The sequence below is a fragment of the Typopeltis vanoorti genome, chromosome 1, assembly GCF_054136105.1.
Source record: "Typopeltis vanoorti isolate ZY-2024b chromosome 1, IOZ_Tvanoo_1.0, whole genome shotgun sequence".
NCBI lineage: Eukaryota > Metazoa > Arthropoda > Arachnida > Uropygi > Thelyphonidae > Typopeltis > Typopeltis vanoorti.
This window is the reverse complement of record NC_143549.1, coordinates 1,586,730-1,610,125: the sequence shown is the minus strand read 5'-3', so window position 1 is coordinate 1,610,125 and position 23,396 is coordinate 1,586,730. Positions and strand designations below refer to the sequence as shown.

Sequence of the window (23,396 nt, the reverse complement as noted above, 5' to 3'; positions counted from 1 at the left end):
CGGATCCTTTCCTTCATGCTTACACAGTGATCAGAATACATTATGCAAATTAGGGAAACAACTACTGTGTGTGTGTGTGTGTTAGAGTAAAACTTTAGTTTAATATAAACCAAAAATCCGTCGAGTTCAGACACTTGACGTTTAGAACTTCACTTTAAGGTCATCATCTGGAGTATGCACATATATACAAATAAAAAAGATGCACTACAGTCTACATGGTATGCTAAAATTACTGACCAACCATTACAACTATTGGCCTGACGTCTAAGTGAAGAAAAAAAAAACTTACTACATCAAAGCTAGAGTCCTATTATTATTATTATTATTATTATTATTATTATTATTCATTAGGTTACAAAATTAAATTAAGCTGGAGAGCAACATGTTTACAAAAAAGGAAAAAAATAATAAATAAACAATTATTACTTATATAAGTATGCATACATACCATCTGTCCAAAAAGAAACCGAACTTTTCGAAAATAGAAGAAACTAGTGGTGTTACCTGTTGTATCTTTTTGTTGTCGAAAGCAGCAACCTTCATTAGTGTTGTGTCAACTGTTTATGATATTTGTTTCATTAGAAGCCTAGTTATAGTGCCAAGAGTGACAGTGTGTTTTAACGAACGGTCGGAAAATGAGTTTCAAACAGAGAGCTCCGATTGACTTTTGTGTTAAACTTGGTAAAAGTTTTACCGAAATGCATCAAATGTTTCAAAAAGCATACAGTGCTTTTTGAAGGGTACGGGAATGCTTATCCCATACTCAAGTTTACAAGTGGTTTAAGTGATTTCAAAGTGGTTGAGACGTTTGAGGACGACGAAAAGCCAGGCCGTCCAAAAACTGGACTGAGCAAAGTTAACATCCAAAAAGTGCATGATTTCATCAAATAAAATCCAAAATCATCCATGAGATTGATTGAAGATGAATTGGGGATTTAAAATCAACTGTGCACAACATTTTGACCAAGAGTTTAGACCTTTGTAAATTGAATTCATGATTTTCGTGTTCCCCACAATTTGACTGACAACCAAAAAATGTATCGAATTGAACACTGCAAGGATCTCATTAAAACCACTCATAAGGACTCAAACTTCCTTGAAACGATCGTTACTGGTGACAAAATGTGGTGTTTTGAGTATGAGCCCGAAACAAAGCTCCAAAGTGCTGAGTGGAGACCACCAGAAGAGGGGAGTCTGAAAAAAAGTCGCTTGAAGAAGTCAAAAGTAAAGACAATGCTGATTTGTTTCTACGATTCCAAGGGCATTATCCACAAAGAATTCGCTCTGCCTGGCCAAACAGTCAGTGGTGAGTTTTATCACAAAGTTTTGAAGCGATTGATAGCGAGAATTCATCGCATAAGGCATGAATATTATGTTGACCGTTCGTCAAAACACACTGTTACTCTTGGCACTATAACTCGGCTACTAATGAAACAAATGTCATAAACATTTGACGCAACACCAATGAAGGTTGCCGCTTTCGACAACAAAAAGATACAACAGGTGGTGCTACTAGTTTGTTCTATTTTCGAAAAGTTTGGTTTCTTTTTGGACAAAAGGTGTAAATTACAGCTGACTGGTATGGATAGTGGCCAATAAAAGCTGAAAAATTGCGTAAAGTTCTCAAGTCAGGGTATGCTGGAAACTAAGTAGGCTGAATGTGTGCCATCCAAATTCTTGGGATTTTTATGCCACCATTATTGTTGATTGGGGTGGTTAATCAAAATTTCACAGGCTTCTTTAAATTTTCGTTCATACCAGGTTTTTGTATGATGTAATAAGCAAGTACTTTTCCAATCAATTTGGTGTCAGGTGTTAAGAGTGTGATCTGAGATGCCTGCTTCACCAATATTGTTAAATTTAATGTGTAGTTTGTTCTCTTTTTTTTTTTTTATGGATTTGGATTGTACATCCAGTATCAGGTAAGTTACAGGTGCACTAGATGCAATAAACTCCAGGTTGTGCCAATGGGGGGAGAGGATCCTTCGAGGAGTTGAATACGTTTTTTAATTTTAAAGGTGGTTTAAAAGTGGCATTAAGATTGCTATTATTTTCCACATGAAGTAACTTGAACGTAGTATGTAGACAAATGAAGCCGTAATGTTGGGCAGGAATTTGTTCTGTAGGAGAGAAATTGTGTCATTGATTGGGAAATTTGTGAAAAGGGCAGAAACATAAAACTTACTTTTTTTTTTTTTTCACCAGAGTTCAGGCCAATAGTTGTAACGGTTGGTCAGGTCAGTTATTTAGCATGCCATGTAGATTGTAGTGCAGGTTGTTTGTTTGTATATATGTGTATACTCCAGATGATGACCTTAATGTGAAGGTCGAGTGTCTATTTTGGGTTATATTAAACTAAAGTTTTACTCTAGTTTATAGCCATGTGATCAACCTATCTAGCCACACCTTAAATGACAGTCGACTTGCACTACTTGATAACAGCCTAAACTTCGCAGTAGCACCTAGAACTGTTAATAAACTGGATATTATATACCACATAGAGACATTAAATCTCTTCCAAATAATACAGCTGATAAAATTCATTTCGAAACCAGCAATGTTTTGAATAAAAAGAAAACTGTAATCTTACAAAAACAGAATTAGCAGCAAACAAGTCATTAAAAGCTAATCAAGATGTAATTATAACAAAATCGGACAAAGATAATGCAACTGTCGTCCTTGACAGATCAACTTACATTCATCAGATGAACGAACTAGTCTCCAATAACAGCATCTATCATCTTGTGAACTATAATCTGATGAACAGGATAAAGGAAAAAAACTGTGAACTTACTTGAATCTGTCACTTCTTGGCCTTCAGACAATGTTAAAAAATATATATCCCATCAAAATATATGGTATTCCCAAGGTACGCAAACATAATGTTCTGCTTTGGCTGATAGTTGAGCGAATAGACAGCCCTAATTATCACCTTGCCAAGAAATTAGTGTCAACACTCAAGGAGTTAGTAGGTTATTCCCCCCTTTTACATAAAGAACACATAACACTTTATAAACAAAATTAAAAACATAACACTCGGCAAAAATTATTAGTCAGTTTTGACGTTTCTGTCCTTTTCACAAATGTCCCAATCAGTGACACAATTCTTCTCCTACAACACATTTCCACCCCGCATTGTGGCTCTATTTGTCCATGTACTATGTTCCGGTTACTTCGTGTCGCAAAATAAATTTTACCTACAAAAAGAAGGTACGCCCATGGGCTCACCTCCACCCCCCCCCACACACACACCAATTGCTAACTTTATATGGAAGCTTTTGAGACAATTTGCATAATGTTGTCTGTATGTGGGATGAAAAACCCCAAATTTTTGAAGGCTTTTTCTACCTCAAATATTGATAGACACTCCTGTTTGCATTTCTCTCGAAAATGGATAGTTCTAAATTGGAAAAAATGTTTATACTTTATTTCATTCGGTATTCTAGCATGTACAATGCACAAATGATTAAATTGCTTTTGGCTCTAGCAGATAGGATTTATAAAATTTTCAGATGGCACTCTGATTAGTGCCAAAAGCAATTTACTAATTTCTATCTACTATAATACAGAATGAAATAAGGTGTAAACATTTTTCCAATTTAGAATCCTCTATTTTCAAGAGATGCAAACAGGAGTGCATATGAACACTTGAGGCAGAAAAAGCCTTCAAAAACATCAGGTTTTTATCCTGCATACAGACAAATGCTAGTGGTTGATGGTAAGCAATGGATGTCATTGTTTGCTGTTGGTGGATTATATGGTAGAACCAGAGAGTTGTAGAGTAGAGTGTCCTCACCAGTAGGTCTTTGGACTCATTATTGGAGGTGTCACATGTGATAATTGTAGTTACACTAAATTATAGTCAAGGAATTGTAAATGCAGAAGTGTGCACTATCATTTAGAGGTTGGGAGAGGGCTCTTTCTGTGACTGCTTCATTTAGCAAGGTCATATTTGCTTTATTTGTTTTTTTTATGGTATTCTCTTTTTTGTTCTCACATCAAGCAGTTTACCAGCAAATGGTGTTTATGTTCTCTACATAAATAAACATATTTCCCTGTAGTGCATTCAATTTTTAATGAAACACATTGTCACTTCCAATTGAAAACCAATTTTCTTAGTGTTTTTTTTTTATCATGTCACCTTAAAATGATATTCCCTGTTGATTTCTTTTTTGCTCTTTTTACAGTAAATTTGTGTGTGTATGTGCATACATGCATGTGCATGTATGCATGCTTAGCCAAGTAACTACAAATAACTGTTACATGGCTAAGAAATGGAAATTATTAAGATGCCACTTTTATAGATTCAAAATTCATTGCTTGAAGCTACTTCATGCAGATGGGTGACCATATAATAATATATACTCATCCATCTGCACCACACCACTTACCTTTGCACAAAACCCTGTTAATATTATATGTAATATCATGAGAAATTAAAATTATTATATTGTCAGAAGTATATGCAGGTGTGTGCTTGCATTCTTCATTTTTCTCTCCATTGGTTCTCCATTCATGTGATAAATTAAGATATTCCATGGAATATCTTAATTTATTTCATCAAAATAGTATCTTTACATATGACACCCTGAAGGAAAAAACTTACATAGATTAAAAACATTTGATGTTTAATACTTGTCAGCACTAAAAGAAAAGAGACTAGGAAAGTTGAATCATCAATTTCTTGCAGGTAAAATAAACAGTACTCTGAAACTGTATTAGGGAGATATGAATAAATTCTTATTAATTTATGGAGATAGCAGGATTTTTCCTCCCAGAAACTTGTGTTTTCCATCCTGCATACAGGCAAATCAGCCATGAGAAAACATATGCACACACACAATTTAGAGAGAGACAAAATACTGTTGGTGGTCATGGATAGGGGTTTCATTGTGTTGATGATAGTAGTGTTTTTGTGGTAATACTAATTGGAGGATCAAATGGGAGAATAGTTAGTTGTCTATAGTGGAGTGGAGTGCCATCCTGTAATGAGTCCTTTCAGGTGTCACATCATAATAATATTCTTAATAGCATATTATTAATAATATGCAGTATTAATAATATGCTGTACGAAATTTAAAAAAAGAAAAAAAAATGATGCTTTTTAAAAAATGTGATACAGTTTGTAAGGATTGTCCATGATTTATCCAATAAAATAAGAACACCAGGAGGACACAATAATTTAAAGGATCAGTCCTAGAATAGGAGAAAGCATACTGAAAGTTCCTAGCAAATGACTTTGCAGATGTACTAAAAAATGTTCTAACAGCTATTGAAAAGGCTTAGAAATGTAGGAAAGAGTACTGTAAAAGCAATGAAAGATGATAAAGGTGACAAGAAGACTAAAGGATATTCTAAATACCTGGAAGAATTATTTTGAAAGATTGTGAAAAAACAAAAAGTAGTAACAAAAAAAGTAGTAGAATATTTTCAAGAGATTTCTCTTGAAAAGACATCACTATATATCAGTACTTGAGATAGAAAAAACTATTAAAAACTTGAAATCTAGAAAGGCAGGTCAAGAAGAATTATATAAATTCGACCGATCAGCATATCAGGAATCATTGTCAAGGTCTTGGAGAAAATAGTCAAGAGAAAAATACAGGATTAGATAGATGAAAATAGGATACTGTATGGGGGGACAGCATGGTTTTGTGAAGGGTAGATCATGCCTCAGTAACTTGCTCACGTTTTATAACACAGTGACGGCTGAACTAGATAAGGGTAATGGGTTTACAGTGATTCACTGGACCTTGCTAAGGCCTTTGACAGGATACCACATGGAATTCTAATCAGTAAACTGCAGCATATAGGGATGGATACAGGGTTGGTGAGATGGATAGGAGGGTGGTTGATGGAGTGATATCAGAGAGTGGTTTATTCAGGAGTAGAGTCCAAAAGATGGCCTGTGACTAGTGGTGTGCTGCAGGGTTCTGTTCTTCGACCACTACTTTTCAATTTGTTCATTAGCGATATATGAAAGGATCTGAGAGGAAGTGTTCATTTGTTTGCTGATGATGTAAAGTTGGGTAGAGCAATAGTGAGTGCAGAGGATGTCAAAATTTTGCAAGATGATTTGGATAGTTTGAAGGACTAGGCTAAGGAAAATGGATGTCAATTTAATGTGGCCCAAGGGTTTGAGATTGACGAACCTAGGAATTTGTGAGTGTTGGTGGAAAAGGAGTTGAAGTTTAGTGGGCACATTGCAAAAGTGCTAAATCAGCTCCTCAAATCACTTGGTTGCTGAAAAATACTTTAACAAGCAGAGACAAAGTTCCTTTTTATCGAGCCTTGATAAGATCCCATCTAGACCCCTGATATGGGCGCCAGGGTTTCTTCTTGATGGAGAGGATCCAGAGATGAGTGACCAAGATGATAGCAGGTCTATGGAATGAACCGTATGAGAACAGGTTGAAGATTTGTAAGTTGCAGAAATTGGTTGATAGGTGGAAAAGGGGTGATATGATTGAGACATTCAAATTACGGAAGGGTTTCTATAAGATTAATTCAGAAGATATTTTTGAGAATAGGACTGGTGGTGGGAAGACTAGGGACTATACATGGAAGCTGGGCAAGAGTGTGGTTAGCAAAGGTGTTAGAGCTAGGTTTTTTACTTGGAGAGTGGTGAATGAGTGGAATAAGCTGCAAGAGTCTGTTGTGGGTGCCATGACTGTGAATGAGTTCAAGGCGAGGTATGATAGATACTGTGTGAATGTCAAATAGTTGTTCTTGACATGATGTTAGGCCTCCCTTGATGAGTCTAAGGACTCCTTGGAGTTGCCCGTAATAATAAATAATAATATTTGACAAGAAATGCTCAAATATAGAAGTATAAACGTTCTGCATAGTTCAGAGATGCCTGGTGAGAAGGTTAAATTCCACATGATTAGAGTAGAACTCTCTCATAGTTCTCATGTAAATGATGAATAAAGCTGAATGTGACAATTACAGAGGGATTTCTCTACTACTACTACTACTACTAAGATTTATGCAAGCATACTTGAAAATAGGCTGAAGAAGAAAAAAAAAAGCATTTGGACGTGAAACTTGGAGAAGAACAAACTGAATTCAGGCCAAACAAAAGTTGTCAGGATTAGATTTACTCTTTATGACAGATAACTGAGAAATCATGGGTATATAAGAATGGTCTATACTCAAGTTCTGCAGATCTGGAAAAACCATATGACAAGATGTCCAGAATTGAGTTAATGCAGGAAGAATCTTTGATGTAAAATCAAATGTAATACACAGGTAAATTCCATTTATATGGATCACATTATGAAAATAGCATTAAAAGAGTGGTGTAGCTAAAGCTTTGGCAACCTGGGGCAGTTCCTGAGATTGCTGCCCCTCTCAATACACAACAAAAATACTACAAAAAGTCAAAACCACGTATAAGGAAATAAATTAAAACACTATGTTTATTTTTGAAGAAAAACTTTAATTTCAACATTCTAAAATGCTATTTTTCTTGCTTTTCTGTTTGCAAAATCGTTGATGACATTGGCGAAGTCTATTTCATAGTAATGTAGGTAATTCTTAATCAGTTTGATTTAGAAAATCAAACTGATTTTAGAAAATTTAGAAAACCTCCTCTCACAACTAGTAAACACTTACAGCAGTTGTGTGGAAAATTCACAGTAGTTTTACAATATTTTGAACTGAGTTCTCGAGACTGTATTTTAGAATTAACTGCAAAAGTTCAAAAAGGTTCAAATTGACTCCCGGGGCAAACCGCCCACCTGTATTTAATATGAGGTTTAATGCAGAGGCTACGCCTCTGCATTAAACCTCATATTAAATACAGAGATATGAAACATACGGATAATGGACAAAAAGATAGAAACACTGAGCTAATCAGGTTGCGTTATCAGCAGTTGCAATGCAGCATCTACAATGCACCAAACACAGCTGCAGTTGATATGCAAATATACTCCAAATGTTCTTATTAGAGACAAGTCTAAAAGGCAAAAGGTGATTATGAAGAGCTCAGGAGACAGCTCGCAGGTGTAGCATGGAATGAGGTGTTAGCTGGAAAAGAGATCAATGCAGCTTGGGGGATTTTCAAAAACTGTGGTAGATGCAATGTCTAAATCTATTCCAAGGGTGAGAAGGTTAAATAAGATAGGTGTGAGATGGATGAATAAAGAGATTAAGCATGCAATACAGAGAAAAAGGGCATTGTGGAGACAGCATAAGAGAAGTGGAAATAACCAATTCCATGAGGTCTACAAAGACCAGGCAAGGAGGGTGACTTGGTTGGTGAGGGTAGCTAAAGAGAGGTACGAACAGCAGTTAGCTAATCAAGCCAAAAAAAATCCTAAGGAGTTCTTTTGATATGTAGCCAGCAAAAGATTTTAATTATGGCAATATAGACTGGAACGATGAGACTGAAACTGGAAGTAAAGAAAATAAGTTTCTTGAGTTTTTGAGGGATAACTACCTCAGACAGTATGTAACAGACGGCACATGAGGATTGAGAGTCTTGGATTTGGTCATCTCATCAGAGGATGTAATTATAAATGAGTTGTCAAATCATCCCCCAATTGGTGAGAGTGACCATGAGGTGATTACCTGTGTGGTTGCCAGCAGTGTGAGGACCTATGTGAGAAAAGGGTATATGTGGAACTACAAGGGGGTGATTATGAAGAGCTCAGGAGACAGTTTGCAGGTGTAGCGTGGAATGAGGAGTTAGCTGGAAAAGAGATCAATGTAGCTTGGGGGATTTTCAAAAACTGTTTAGTAGATGCAATGTCTAAATGTATTCCAAGGGAGAGAAGGTTAAATAAGGGTGTGAGATGGATAAATAAAGAGATTAAGCATGTGATACACAGAAAAAGGGCATTCTGGAGGCAGCATAAGAGAAGTGGAAATAACCAATTCCATGAGGTCTACAAAGACCAAGCAAGGAGGGTGACTTGGTTGGTGAGGATATCTAAAGTGAGGTATGAACAGCAGTTAGCTAATGAAGCCAAAAAGAATCCTAAGGAATTCTTTCGATATGTAGCCAGCAAAAGAAAGAATGATTATGGAAGGATGACAATGATTGGAGAAAATTGTATAAAGACAGCTGTTGCAGAATGTGTGTGTGGTGGAGATACTAAATAAGCAGTTCATAAAGGTCTTTCAATCATGTGAATGTGACTTCATGGAGAGATTGAGAGCAGTTGATGATGGGGAGTAGAGACTGACTGTAAGTGAGCAAGAGGTGTATGGGGAGTTGAGTAAACTTGATGTTAATAAGGGCTGTGGGACTAGATAATATATCACCACGTATTCTGAAGGAATGTGCCAGGGTGGTGACACCTGGCTTGACATATTTTTTTAATACGAGTCTTGCACTCGGTCAAGTTCCTAAGGAGTGGAAGGAAGGCAAGATTGTGCCACTTCATAAAGGAGGTGATCGAACTCAAGCATCAAATTATAGGCTTGTCTGTGTATCAGGTATTGTGGTTAAGTTGTTGGTGAAGCTTGTGAGAACTACGATCCATATGGGTTGACAACAATGATATTATCTTTGATGGAAGGCATGGATTTGCTCAAGGGAGGTAATGTTTTAGTAATCTACTTACTTATTACAATAAAGGGACTGCTTCCTTGGACAGAGAAGAAAGGTTACACAGTAATATACTTGGATTTCACAAAAGCTTTTGATTGAGTACCTCATGATAAGTTGACAGTCAGACTAGAGCAGATGGGGTTGGATATTAGATTAGTGCATTTAATTGGAGACTGGGTATCTAATAGGTAGCAACATGTTGTGTATGCGGGGAGCGATATCCAGGAAAAGGAAATTCACTAGTGGAGTGCATCATGGGTCTGCTTTAGGGCCATTACTGTTTAACTTGTATATTAATGATATTGGTGAAGATTTGGATGGAGATATTCAGTTGTTTGAGGATGATTCAAAGTTGGAACAAACCACAAAGAGTAGGGAAGATGCTGTGGCCTTACAAGTAGACTTGAATAAATTGAGTGATTTGGCACGGAAATGGGAATGAGAGTTCAATGTTGCAAAATGTAAGATTTTAAAATTTGGAAAACAAAGATGGGATGTAGAATTTATGCTTCGTGAGGATATATTGTTGGAGGTGGAGGAAATAAGAGTTCTGGGGGTGATAATGGATAAGGATCTGAAATTTAGGGGACACATAGCCAAAATTGTGAAGACAACACAAAGGCTTCTGGGAATGATGCGGAGGACACTGACTTGTAGAAGTAGGGAGATTCTTGTTCCATTGTATAAGGCTTTGATTAGGCCACACATGGACTATTGTGCCCAGATTTGGTCACCTTGTTTTCATAAGTATGAAGAGATGTTGTGGAGGGTCCAAAGGTGACTGACTAAGGTAGTTTCTAACCTCCAGAATGTCAAGTATGAGGTAAGATTGAGAAGATGTAATTTGAGGCTGGTGGACAGGAGGAAGAGGGGAGATATGATAGAGACCTACAAGTTGGTAAGGGGTTGTTATAGGATCAAAGCTGAAGAGGTTCTGCAGAAAATATTGGGAGATCAGGGGAGAACCAGAAGTCATCTGGAAACTGTATAAAGATGGTGTGTGTAGGGGAGTGAGAGGCAGTTTTTTACATGTAGAGTTGTAAATAATTGGAATGCCTTGTCTGAGAGTGTGATGTCTGCAAGGAGTTTTGAGTGTGTTTAAGACAGATATGATGAGCTGTGTGTGTAATAAAAGTATCTCCCAGATGAGTCTTTGACTCCATGAGGTCTTGGGGTAGTAATAGTAATAATAATATATAATTTAAAAATTATAGTAGAAATTATATTAGAATAGTTTGGAATGAAAATTTCCTCAGAAGAAACTAAAACAATGGCATTTTGTGGACAAACTCCAGTTAGAAGCAAAATAGTTATTAATAATAAAATAATAGAACAGATAAATACTTTCAGTTATCTTGGATGTGAAATATCATATGAAGGAGAAAAAGACATAAAATTAAAAACTTCATAATTTTTACAGATTATAGGCCTGATAAATAAAACACTCAAACCCAAATATAGTACAGTAAGAAACACGCTTGAAAATATACAATACTTTAGCAGTGCCCATATTATTATATGGCAGTGAAATTTGAGCAATAAACGAACGATAAAATAAACTATAAACAAAGAATTAAAACAAGTGAAATGAGATTTATGAGAAGAACTGCAAAATAAACATTATTAGATCAAAAAAGGAACAAAGACATTTTAAAAGAACTAAAAACAAAATCAATAGAAGAAAAACTAAACAATTATAAACAAAAATGAATTGAACATGTAAACCGAATGGCCAACACCAGACATCCTCAACAATTCCAAAAAAATAAGCCAATTGGAAAGAGAATGCAGGATAGACCTCAAAAAAGAATTTTGGATGGATAATGGGACCGGAATAGACCAATATGGTTTATACCCTTAAGTAGTGTTATGATGATGATGGTTTGAAAAAAAAAAAAAACAGTAATGAGAAAAATGTTTATGCAGTGTAAGTCACATAGAAGTCTGATGAGCAGGGGAAGCAGCAGAAGGATGTCAACTTGTCGGCGAAACACTTATTATCACATTCACATGCCAAATATGTATATAATATACAAAATATGTAATTTAATAAATAAAAATGTATGAATCTCTCAATTCTAAACTTTAATTAAGATTTTGAATTTAAAAATGCATCACTAGAACACAGCAATTATAAGTTATTGAAATTAAACTTAGTTTCTTTTGTTACAGCACTGCAGTTTTGAAGGTTTAAGTTAAGCTAGTGACACTTTTGTTGCTTTTTTCTGTATGTTAGCTTATTAATTCTAGGATGAATTGAAATGATAGCCAAACCGAGACAGTTGATATAGTCGATATGATAGCCAAACCGAGACAGTCGATATAGCCATCTGGCACACTAGTGCTAAAATCAAAGAATCAGAGGAAATTCTAAACAAATCCATGAGAGGATTAGAAAAATGGTCAGACGAACTTAAACTCAAAATCAACCCAGCAAAACAAAACTAAGTACATTTAGTACAGACAGGAAAAATAGACATTCCTACAATTCCAAAGTCATGATCAATAACAAGCTAATTGAAAAAGTCACAAATCCAAAATACCTTGGTATTACGCTTGATCAGGAATTACGTTTTGCACAACACATCTCTAACACTTCCAACAGAGCTCTAAAAAAATTAAATATACTGAAAACGCTTTGTGGAACAAATTGGGGCACAAAGCCAAAAATCCTCAAAACTACTTACACTACACTAATAAGGCCAATAATGGAATATGCAGCACCTATCTGGTCACCTTCGGCTTCATCGGTAAAGAAAAAACTAGACAAAATACAAGCAAAAGCATCCAAGATTATCATTGGTGCAGTCTCATCCACTAACAACATCAGAGCCCAACAGGAATGTGGGCTTGACCTGCTGGAGGACAGACGAAAATTTGCCACCATAAAATTCATAAATAATATCAGAAGCTACCAAAGTGATCATATCTCCCTAAAAACTTATGAACATTGGAACCAAAATTGCAGACTTCACAGATCATCAACTTTACAATATGATGACACTATCAGGAAAGAAATAGGTCTTGATCAGCTAAATGTCCACATAAACAAAGAACCTCTATTTTCCAGTCTTTTACCTTCAAATACCTCCATAAATCTAAACCTTACCAAACTCTGTACAAAAAAAGAACCAAAAGAAATGCTTAAAGAAAAAGGCCTAAATACCATCAACCTTCTTTCATTCTCCAAACAGGTTATTTGTTATACCGATGGATCATCAGACACCAATATGATTAATGGAGGCGCTGGTGTTCTCCTTCTACTCCCGAAAGGTGAAAAACTTTCAATAAAAGTTGGATCTGGGAGAATCCTTCCAATTTTACCAGCGAACTCTACGCAATAAATAAAGCACTAGAAGCCTACTTAAATCTGTCATCATCTCAACAATCTGAAGGAATTATAATTTACAGTGACTCAAGATCAGCTATGGAGGCAATCAAAAATGGCAATACCAAGCTCACACAAGACATCCATAAACTCTTAAATCAACTAAAGTGTTTAGGTAAAAGTTGCATTTTACAATGGATTCCTGCTCATGTAGGCATTGATCACAACGAAGCAGCTGATAAATTAGCAAAAGAGGCCAGCGAACTCAACCAAGAAACTCATATGATAACTCTTGCTGATGCCAATGCACTAGCAAAAGCTAAACTAATTCCATTGAAATCAGTGATACAACATCAAATTCCCGAGATCAATGCTGACAGAAGGACCTCCACCACGATAGCAAGACTACGAACAGGACATTATAGAGGAATGAAGATCAATACAGATGATACGAGAACATATAGAAACTGCAACAACTGCCGCAATACTGAACTGACACCCACTCACATCTTTACCTGTCCAGCAATTACAGCAGCCTTGCAAGAAATAGATCCTAATCCTGAACAACAGCTCTATACAAACAAAATCACAGACATAGCCAAAGCAGTACAAGGAGCACACGGAAACATCTAAGACTCTTCAAAGGACAAGACAACAACAACTGAGACAGTCAAAAAGTTGCAGGCTGTTCCTCTGTTTCGTGTTTCACAATGATATGTGGTGGAAAAGCAAAGAAGAAAAAAAGAAATCTCATTGTTATTTCATGTAAATTTGAATATTTATTTTGCATTCTTATCTAGAATTTCGAATAACTCATAGAATTATAAATAATTTCCAGTCTTTTGTTCAATGATAATTCAATAACGTGAAGGATTTCTTCATGAGAAAGGGCTGTCTCTTTGTTGGGTTCGCAATCCACATATTTTGCTTCCGGGGATCCTCATGTTCAAGATAATGCTTTTCAAATCACAACAACATCTTCAAGTGGGCTGCAATAATATCACTGAATTCTGTGAATAGAAATCATCTGCTTCCATAATATAATCTAAGTATGACTAAAACATTTCATTATTTCTTTCTGCAGTCATATTAAGCCAGAATTTGAGGGTTTTTTTTTTTTTAATGATTCAATCTTGTTCCAAGCATTAAATATTGTTGTGTCTGGATCTTGAAGTTTTAAATTCAACTAATTAATGTGATAAAATATGTTGCTGAGATATGCCAGCCTGGCTACCCATTTCTTATCCTAGAAATAATGGGACAAGTCACTATTCAATTAGAAACAGCTCAACTTTCTTTTGAAGTTCATATAACCTCTTGAGAACTTTACTGTGGGACAGCAAATGAACTTCCAAATGGAAAAGAAGATTTTGATGATCAGAGCCCATTTCATTGCACAATGCTTTTAATAGTCTTGTATTTAAAGCACTGTTTTTATATAATATTAATAATTTTAACAGATTGAAACATCGCTTCATTAAGCTCAGGTGCCATTGTTTTGGTGGCCAGGTTTTGCCTATGAATGTAGCAATGCATTGACAATAAGTTATTGCCTGCCATATCCTTAATTTTAGTGACTAAACCTGAATTTCTACCTGTAAGACACGCAGCACAGTCAGTAAAAACTCCAATATAATTTTTCCATTCTAGACCTCTCTCTTCAATGAAACCATTTAAAACTTGAAAATTTTCACTTCTGGTAGTGTGTGTAGATAGTTCAGAAACACTAAAAATGTCTTCCTTCATGTCACTTTCATCATGATCAATAAATCTTACATATGTAAGTAAAATGCTGTTGTTCTGAATATCTCTAGATTCATCCAGTTGTAATGCAAATAATTTCAATTTTTATTTTTTCATTTTTTCAATGAGTTGTCTTTCTGTATCTTCTGCCATATCAGATATCTGCCTTTCAACTGTATCATTTGACTGTGGGATGTCTTTGATTTTACTTTCCACAGACTGACCTAATACTTCATTACAAGCAGCAATCAAAGAAGGCTTAATGAGTTCTTTGTCAATGGAATACGATTTTTTACATTTAACTATATGTAATGATATTAAATAGGATGTTAATAATAAATAGGATATTAATGATATTAAATAGCATGCTGTCAGAAGTGAAGTGTCAGTGGTTGAAGCTTGGAAAATAATTTTCTTTTCTATTTTAAGTGCATCTCTTTTACACATAAAGAACTCAGTGCGTTTATTGACTAGATTGGAATGTTTTGCTTTGAGATGTCAGGTAATTCATGATGGCTTCATAGCTTCATTTCCCAGAACAGTAGTACAAATGACATATTGAGGTCGTGGCAATTGCTCAGTGTGAGGGCATTTTATGAAACCAAATTTTAAATAGCCTTCCACGTACTCACGAGTGAATGCAGACTTTTTCTTCTAAGTGCTGGTAGTTTTCCCTCCTTTTCTACATCCTAGAGATCGCTCTAGGCTTGAGGTGGATGAATCACTATTTGTTGCATCACAGATACCTTCGATATCAGATTTCTTAACAACAAAATTAAACAAAGTCGCTTGCCTTTTATTCATATTAAAATTTAAATCTGTAGGCCTATTACTTTTAAAAAATAATGCACTCAGGTTTCGAAACATGCACTTACATACTGGTATATGAACTTGCGAAGAAAAAATATTCAGTATTACTAGATTTGAGAACCAGATACAGACTGCCTTGATCTTCAATTTCAGTTGAAAAATTTTCTCTGTGCTTCCTTGCTAATTGTCACTGACATTTGCAACACAGGTGTTATTTTGTTCAGTTTTTGTTGTAATTGGCTTGCAGGCAATTTTTATGACTGATCATAAACAACGGTATTCCCTCTCCCAAATGTTGAAAGATTTTGATGTCTGAAAATTCCCAATAATTCATGAATACTTTCATGTTTAAAAATACGAAGTTTGATCACTGATATTTGCTACACAGATGTTATTTAGACGTTCTGAGTCTGAGCTTTTCGACACATTCATAAATATTATTCTCCTAAGAATACTTCATTTCCCTACACAATCTTTATTCATGAAAAATGCTTAGAAAACTAAAATTGCAAATTCGAGGAGAACTTCTTGCTGCTCAGTATAATTGATGCCATGGCCTGGTACTAGGCCGCCACCTGGCAGTTGAGAAACACTAGTGTAGAGGACATAGCAGAGGATAGCTTAATTGTGAGTGAGCAGGAGGTATTTGAGGAAATAAATAAACTTGATGTCAATCAGGAGATAGGATTTTATGATATATCACCATGCATCTTAAGGGAATGTTCCAGGAAATTGGCAGTAGCATTGGCATGCCTGTTTAATGTCTTCCAACAGCACAGGTTCCAAGGAAGTGGAAGGAGGGTAAAATTGTTCCACTGCATAAAGGTGGTGATAAGGCAAATTATAGGCCAATATGTGTATCTGGAGTTGTGGTGAAGGTACTGGAGAGATTGGTGAGAAGGAGGATACAGAAATGGGTTGATAACATCAGTATTCACTGTGGTTATCATCATGGGCTTATTAAGGAGAGATCATGTTTCACTAACTTACTTATGTACTATAACAAAGTGTCATATACCTTGGACAAGGGAGATGCATATTCAGTGGTGTGATTGGATTTTGCAAAAGCTTTTGATATATTGCCACATGACAAGCTGATAAATAAATTGAAACAGATGGAATTGGATAACAGACTTCTGAATTGTATCAGTGACTGGCTGTCAGATAGGTATCAAAAAGTTGTATATGGGGAGTGCAGTATCCCAAAAGAGGAAGATCACTAGTGGTGTACCACAAGTGTCATTTTTGAGAACGTTGTTCAATTTGTAATACTGAAATTATGACAGTCTTTCATTGCTCCAGCATAGTAAATTCAGTGGGACCTCTGACAATAATTGCCAGAGGTCCCACTTTACATCCTGGTCCACCTGCAAATGCCCATAGAGGGTGCACGGCCTAGAGAGGACTCTAGAATCACCCTTGTGTTACATTTAGCATTGTGTTGTCTTTATGTGTGTTTTACAAGAGTTGTTTTTAGTCACTGAGAAGAAATATTGGAAGCATTAAAAGTAATCTTTAATCCTTTCCTAGTGTTGTAAATATTCCATTATACCCCCAACTATCAGATCATTAATTAGGTTTCCTAGAAGCCAAGTTAACTTACCCTTCTAGAGCATTCATTAGGTATCAGAGAAGCCAAGTTACTTAGCCATGACAGACCATTGAACACAACACACACACACATGGGGAATATGAGATAATGAGAGAAGTTAACTTAATTTTGTTTTGAGATGTCACATAATATAATGAGAAAGCAATTCATAAAGAAACTGGTTTGGAAAGAATATTTTTTACTGAAGAATCAGTTTTTCCTCTCTGTTGTGAAATATACATAGATAGATCCTGATATTTGATAGAAGTTTGTATATTAAAAATATAATGAGAAAGTTTGTATTATAGAAATCTGAAGTTTTGGCTTTCTATAAAGACAATTTAATTTAGCATTGTGTTGTCTTGAAGAACTGTATTGTTTTTCTTGACTATATTTACATCTTGTTAGATTACTCACTTAACCGAACAGCAGATACTCTAGAAGGATTAATTCATACTATCCTTAGTCTTGATAATAGTAGGTTTATATTATTATTATTATTATTATTATTATTATTATTATTATTATTATTATTTGACACCTCCAGGGAGTCCAAAGACTCATCAAGTGAGAGTGTGCCAACAGCATTGAATGATTGATCCCCTTCCGACTACTAACCGCACTCAAATTTGCTTAAGCTCTACCAATCGACCAACCTTTGCTGGCAATTATACAAGGAATAGCTCAAAACTTTGCTACTATGAAATAATATACTTTCTAATAATCAGGATAAGTGATAGATAATTTTATACTAATATATATTCACATTGATTATGCTCATTGCATATATGTAATAGCATTGAATGTGCATATGCCAGATATTATTTTTTAGGTAACAACTAGAATACCATCATCATCAACGTTCTCATCAATAACAGTACCTGATTCGACAAGTGAATTAAAATTGCCATCAGATGAACTTGATCCAGATGAGCAGACAGTTGAAAGCAAAAGAAAAATGGTAAATAAATTTTGCTTGCATTACATTTTATTTTGATTGTAGGAGAGGGAGTAGACAGGATACCTGTTCATCTTAGCATAGCTGCCAAAGTAGTTTTAAAAAATGAAACAGAAAAATAGGTTTTGAGACTTCTGTGATCCTCTTAAACAAAATTTTAAATTATAAATCACATAAAGTGTTATTTGATCTTCACTTCCAAATTAGAGAAATGTGATTCAATAAAATTCATTGCAGTTGATATTTGTGGGAGCTTTATTATTATTATTATTATTATTACCCAAAGATCATTGGAGTCAAAGACTCATCTGGGAGGTCCTTTTATCACACACACACACACACAGCTCATCATACCATGTCTTAAACACACTCAAACTCCTTGCTAACACCACACTCTCAGGCAAGGCATTACAATCATTTACAACTCTGTGCAAAAAAACCCTTCTCACTCCCCTACTCACACCCTCTTTATACAATTTCCAGGAATGACCTCTGGTTTTCCCCCGATCTCCCACTTTTTTCCGTAGAACTTCTCCAGCATTGATCCTATAACAACCCCTTACCAACTTGTAGGTCTCTATCATATCTCCCCTCTTCCTCCTCTGAACCAGCCTCAAATTAAATCTTCTCAATCTTTCCTCATATGTGACATTCCAGAGGTTAGAAATTACCTTAGTCAGTCGCCTTTGGACCCTTTACAACATCTCTTCGTCCTTCTGAAAACCAGGTGACCAAATCTGGGCACAATGGTCCATGTATGGCCTAATCAAAGCCTTATACAATGGAACAAGAATCTCCCTACTTCTACAAGTCAGTGTCCTCCACATCATTCACAGAAGGTTTAGCTATGTGTACATTTCAGATCTTTATCCACTATCACCTCCAGAACTTTTATTTCCTCCAGCTCCAACAATATATCCTCACCAAGCATAAATTCTGCATCCCATCTTTGTTTTCAAAATTTTAAAACCTTAAATTTTGCAACAAATCTGAAAACAAACCCCAACTCAACATCACCAGAGTTAAAGAGGTACTATCAACATAAGAAGCCTGAATGGCAAAGAAATGCAGCTAGCTGAGGAATTAGATAAGTACCAGATCGACATAATAGGGGTGACTGAAACAAAAAAGACAAAAATTTGTGAGAACTTTCTGAGCAATAAACACAAAATGTTATATTCAGGCAATGACAATCAAGGAAAAGTAGGAGTAGCTATAGTATTCAACACAAAATGCAAGGCTAATCTTCTTGAATGGCAGTCAGTCTCAAGTAGAGTAATGTGGGCAAATATGAGAATGGGAAACTGGACAATGAGATTTATTTGTGCCTATGGTCCCACAGAAGGTTCTGCTAAGGTTGAAGTGGAGGAATTATTTGATGCTTTAGAAAACACAACTGACACAACGAAAAATGAAAAGTTGATCCTTGTTGGGGATCTAAATAGCAGAGTAGGAAATGATTGTGAGACATACAAAAATATTTTGGGAAAATTTGTAGAAAAGAGCAAAGCTAATAATAATGGCAAATATCTGTTGGATTTCTGCTCAGGACATGGACTGGTTATTACTAACACATGTTCCAACATAAAAATGTGCACAAATCCACATGGAGAGAAGAGGCAAGGAATAAGAAAAGTCTCATTGACTATGTTATTCTTGTTATTGTTTTCTCCCTGGGCAGGACACCAGAGTGTACAGAGAATTTGAAATTGGAAGTGATCACTATTTAGTCTCGAGCAGGATAAAATTGAATTTCATTTTGAAAAGAAGAACATGTAAAAAGGTTTGAAAGCGAATAAGTAGTGAGGGACTGTATACAGCATTGGGCAGATGAGGGTAATAAGTTTTAAAAGAGGTAAACCGTGAGTAGACATAACTATACAAATAAATAACGGAAAAACTCACGTAGAAATATTATTTAATAGTATAATTTTCGCCTGTGTGTCACAGGCATCTTCAGTACAATTAGGCACAAAAATTAAACACTAACTGACAATTCCAAAAAGCGCCACCTAAGTAGCTGGTGTAAGATAACTAAAAAGGTCAATAACTTTCCTAAAAAAAAAAAAAAAAAAAAAAAAAAAAAAAAAAAAAAAAAAAAATTTAATACAATAAAAAGTTAGGAAAGATTAGCTGATTTGTAAAGTACTATCTCCCATAAAGGGGATAGACGTAAGCCGTCGGATCTGTTTAAGTTAGGAGAATGAAGTAGAGTTTCACATGCTTCTTTATAAAGGTGTTCCATGAGAAACTGACTTTTGTGAAGAACTCTTGTCTTTCTCCAATGAACTCTGTGTCTAGTGAAGATGGCATGTTCTGCAAGTCCAGACTTTTCAGGTTTAAAGTATTCAATATAAGATTGGTGTTCTTCTAGCCAAATGGAGGCAGATCTTCCCGTTTGTCCGAAATAACATAATCCACAAGAGCACGGAATCTGGTAGACACCTGGATGATTAAGATGTGGAAGCTTGTCCTTTGGAGAAGCGAGAAAGGTGGAGATTTTTCTAAACGGTCAAAAGGCAACAAAAATATTCAGTGGTTTTAAAATTTTTGCTATACGTTCACTGATGCCTTGAATATAAGGGATGGTAATGCACGTTATTTCCTCTGTGTTTGAAGAGGGAGACATATTAAATCTACTCAAAGTTCTTTTAATGAAGCAATTCTTATAGCCATTAGATAGAAAGGAAGAAGTTATATATCGTATTTCTTTCTGTAAAAGATCGACTGTAGAACAAAAGGAGTGGGCCCGATGAACCAGTGTTTTAATAGTTCCTGCCTTTTGACTGGGATGGTGATGAGATTCCGCATGGATATAGTGGCCTGTATGAGTCTTCTTTCTATAAACTGAGAAATGTAGGTTACCATCTGGTTGGCGAAGAATTAGAAGATCTAAAAAGACTAACTGCTTATTTGATTCTACTTCTAGGGTAAACTTGATCCTAGGATGAAATGCGTTTAACTTATTGAGAAATTGCTGAAGTTCATCAGAAGAACCATTCCATACAGCAAAAATGTCATTGACATATCTGAACCAATGAGTAGGTCTGGGAGAAATATTGTCAAAGATACGTTGTTCAAAATGTTCCATAAAGAAATTAGAGATAGCAGGAGAGAGAGGATTACCCATTGCTGTTCCTTCAATTTGTTGAATTCTGGTTATAAATTCTAATAAATTCTAGTAATAAATTCTGGTTATTTTTCTTTTAAAAATAAGTTGTATCAACAAATTGAAGGAACAGCAATGCGGATGATGTTATACTTCTAAATAAATCTACTACAAGTCTCCAAGATTCTCTGACTAAATTGAATAACTGTTGTAATAGATATGGTATGAAGGTCAGCAATAAAAAAACAAAGACAATGAAAATAGGCAGAATCATTGAAAATGTCAACTGTGTTGTAAATGGAGAACCTGTGGAACAAGTAAAACATTTCAGCTACTTAAGCACCATTTTTACTGAAGATGGTAAATTAAATATAGAAATAGACAACAGAATCAGCAAAGCTGGTATGGTGGGAAGTCAATTGAATAAATTCATGTGAAATAAGAGAGAAATTAGTTGGAACACTAAATTAGCTGTATACAAGACAGTGTTCAAACCAGTTTTAACTTATGGATCTGAGAGCGGGGTCAGAAGTAAAACACTTGACCAAAGACTAGAGACCGCAGATATGAGAGTCCTGAGAAAGATTATAGGCGTGAACAGATGGAATCAATGGCAATATCATATTAAAAATGAGGATATTAGGAAAGAACTTGACTTTGTCGCCATCCAGGAATGCATTAGCAGAGCTAATCTCAGGTGGTATGGTCACTTAAACAGAATGGGCGAAGAAAGATTAGCAAAACAAGTGTTCTCTGCCAGGTTGGCAGCAAAACGACCCAGAGGAAGACCAAGATATAGGTGGATTGATACGGTATACAAAGTGCCTTAGATGATAGAAATATAAGATCTGATAATGTCGGATCTTGACAAGTAACAGACTGATTTGGAGGAAAATTGTAGATAAGAAGTTAGTAATGATGTCATTTTTTTCATATAGTACTATCATATCCTGTACATCCCTTGAGGGTACATGGCAGGAATTTCATGATGATGATACATTTTGCAACATTGAACTCTCATTTCCATTTCCATGCCCAATCACTCAATTTATTCAAGTCCTCTTGTAAGGCCACAACATCTTCCCTACTCTTCGTGGTTTGTCCCAACTTTGCATCATCTGCAAACAACTGAATATCTCCATCCAAATCTTTACCAATATCATTAATATACAAGTTAAACAGAAATGGCCCTAAAACAGACCCCTGATGCACTCCACTAGTGACTTTCCTTTTCCTGGATATCACTCTCCCATACACTACTTGTTGATACCTATCAGATAGCCTGTCTCCATTTCAATGAACTAATCTAATATCCAACCCCATCTGCTCTAATTTGACTGTCAACTTATCATGAGGTAATCTATCAAAAACCTTTGCAAAATCCAAGTTTATTACTTGGTATCCTTCTCCTCTGTCCAAGGAAGCAGTCACTTTAGTGTAATACGTAAGTAGATTACTAAAACATGACCTTCCTTTAGCAAATCCATGCTGTCCATTTAAGATAATACCATCTTTGTCAACCAAATTCTGGATCGTAGTTTTCAAAATTTCTCCAACAACACCTGACACACTGATAGGCCAATAGTTTGATGCTTCAGTACGATCACATCCTTTATGAAGTGGCACAATCTTGCCCTCCTTCCACTCCTTATGAAATTGAGCCAGTGCAAGACTCATATTAAAAAAATATGTCAAGCCAGTTGTCAACTCAACTGCACATTCCTTCAAAAAACCTGGTGGTATATTTTCAAGTCCCACAACCATATTAACATCTAGTTTGCTGAACTCCCCATACACCTCTTGCTCACTTACAGTCAGTCTCTCCTCCCCATCGTCAACTGCTCTCAATCTCTCCATGAAGTCACATTCATGATTGAAAGACCTTTATGAACTGCTTATTTAGTATCTCCACCACACACACATTCTGCAACAGCTGTCTTTATACAATTTTCTCCAATCATTGTCATCCTTCCATAATCATTCTTTCTTTTGCTGGCTACATATCGAAAGAATTCCTTAGGATTCTTTTTGGCTTCATTAGCTAACTGCTGTTCATACCTCACTTTAGATATCCTCACCAACCAAGTCACCCGCCTTGCCTGGTCTTTGTAAACCTCATGGAATTGGTTATTTCCATTCTCTTATGCTGCATCGACAATGCCCTTTTTCTCTGTATTGCATTCTTAATCTCTTTATTCATCCATCTCCCACCTACCTTATTTAACCTTCTCACCTTTTGACTACATTTAGACATTGCATCTACTAGATAGTTTTTGAAAATCCCCCAAGCTGCATTGG

The 23,396-nt window shown here is 35.7% G+C and overlaps 1 protein-coding gene across 8 annotated transcripts in view; it reads left to right on the top strand.

Moving 5' to 3' along the window:
* LOC150109749 (histone reader KMT2E-like) overlaps positions 1-23,396 on the top strand; it is a 902,496-nt gene that overhangs the window by 544,987 nt on the left and 334,113 nt on the right. For all 8 annotated transcript variants that reach the window (XM_090407149.1, XM_090406915.1, XM_090406833.1 and 5 more), the window contains one exon: positions 17,864-17,992. In XM_090407149.1, the coding sequence (XP_090263275.1) occupies positions 17,864-17,992 (129 nt within the window). The remainder of the gene's footprint in view (positions 1-17,863; positions 17,993-23,396) is intronic.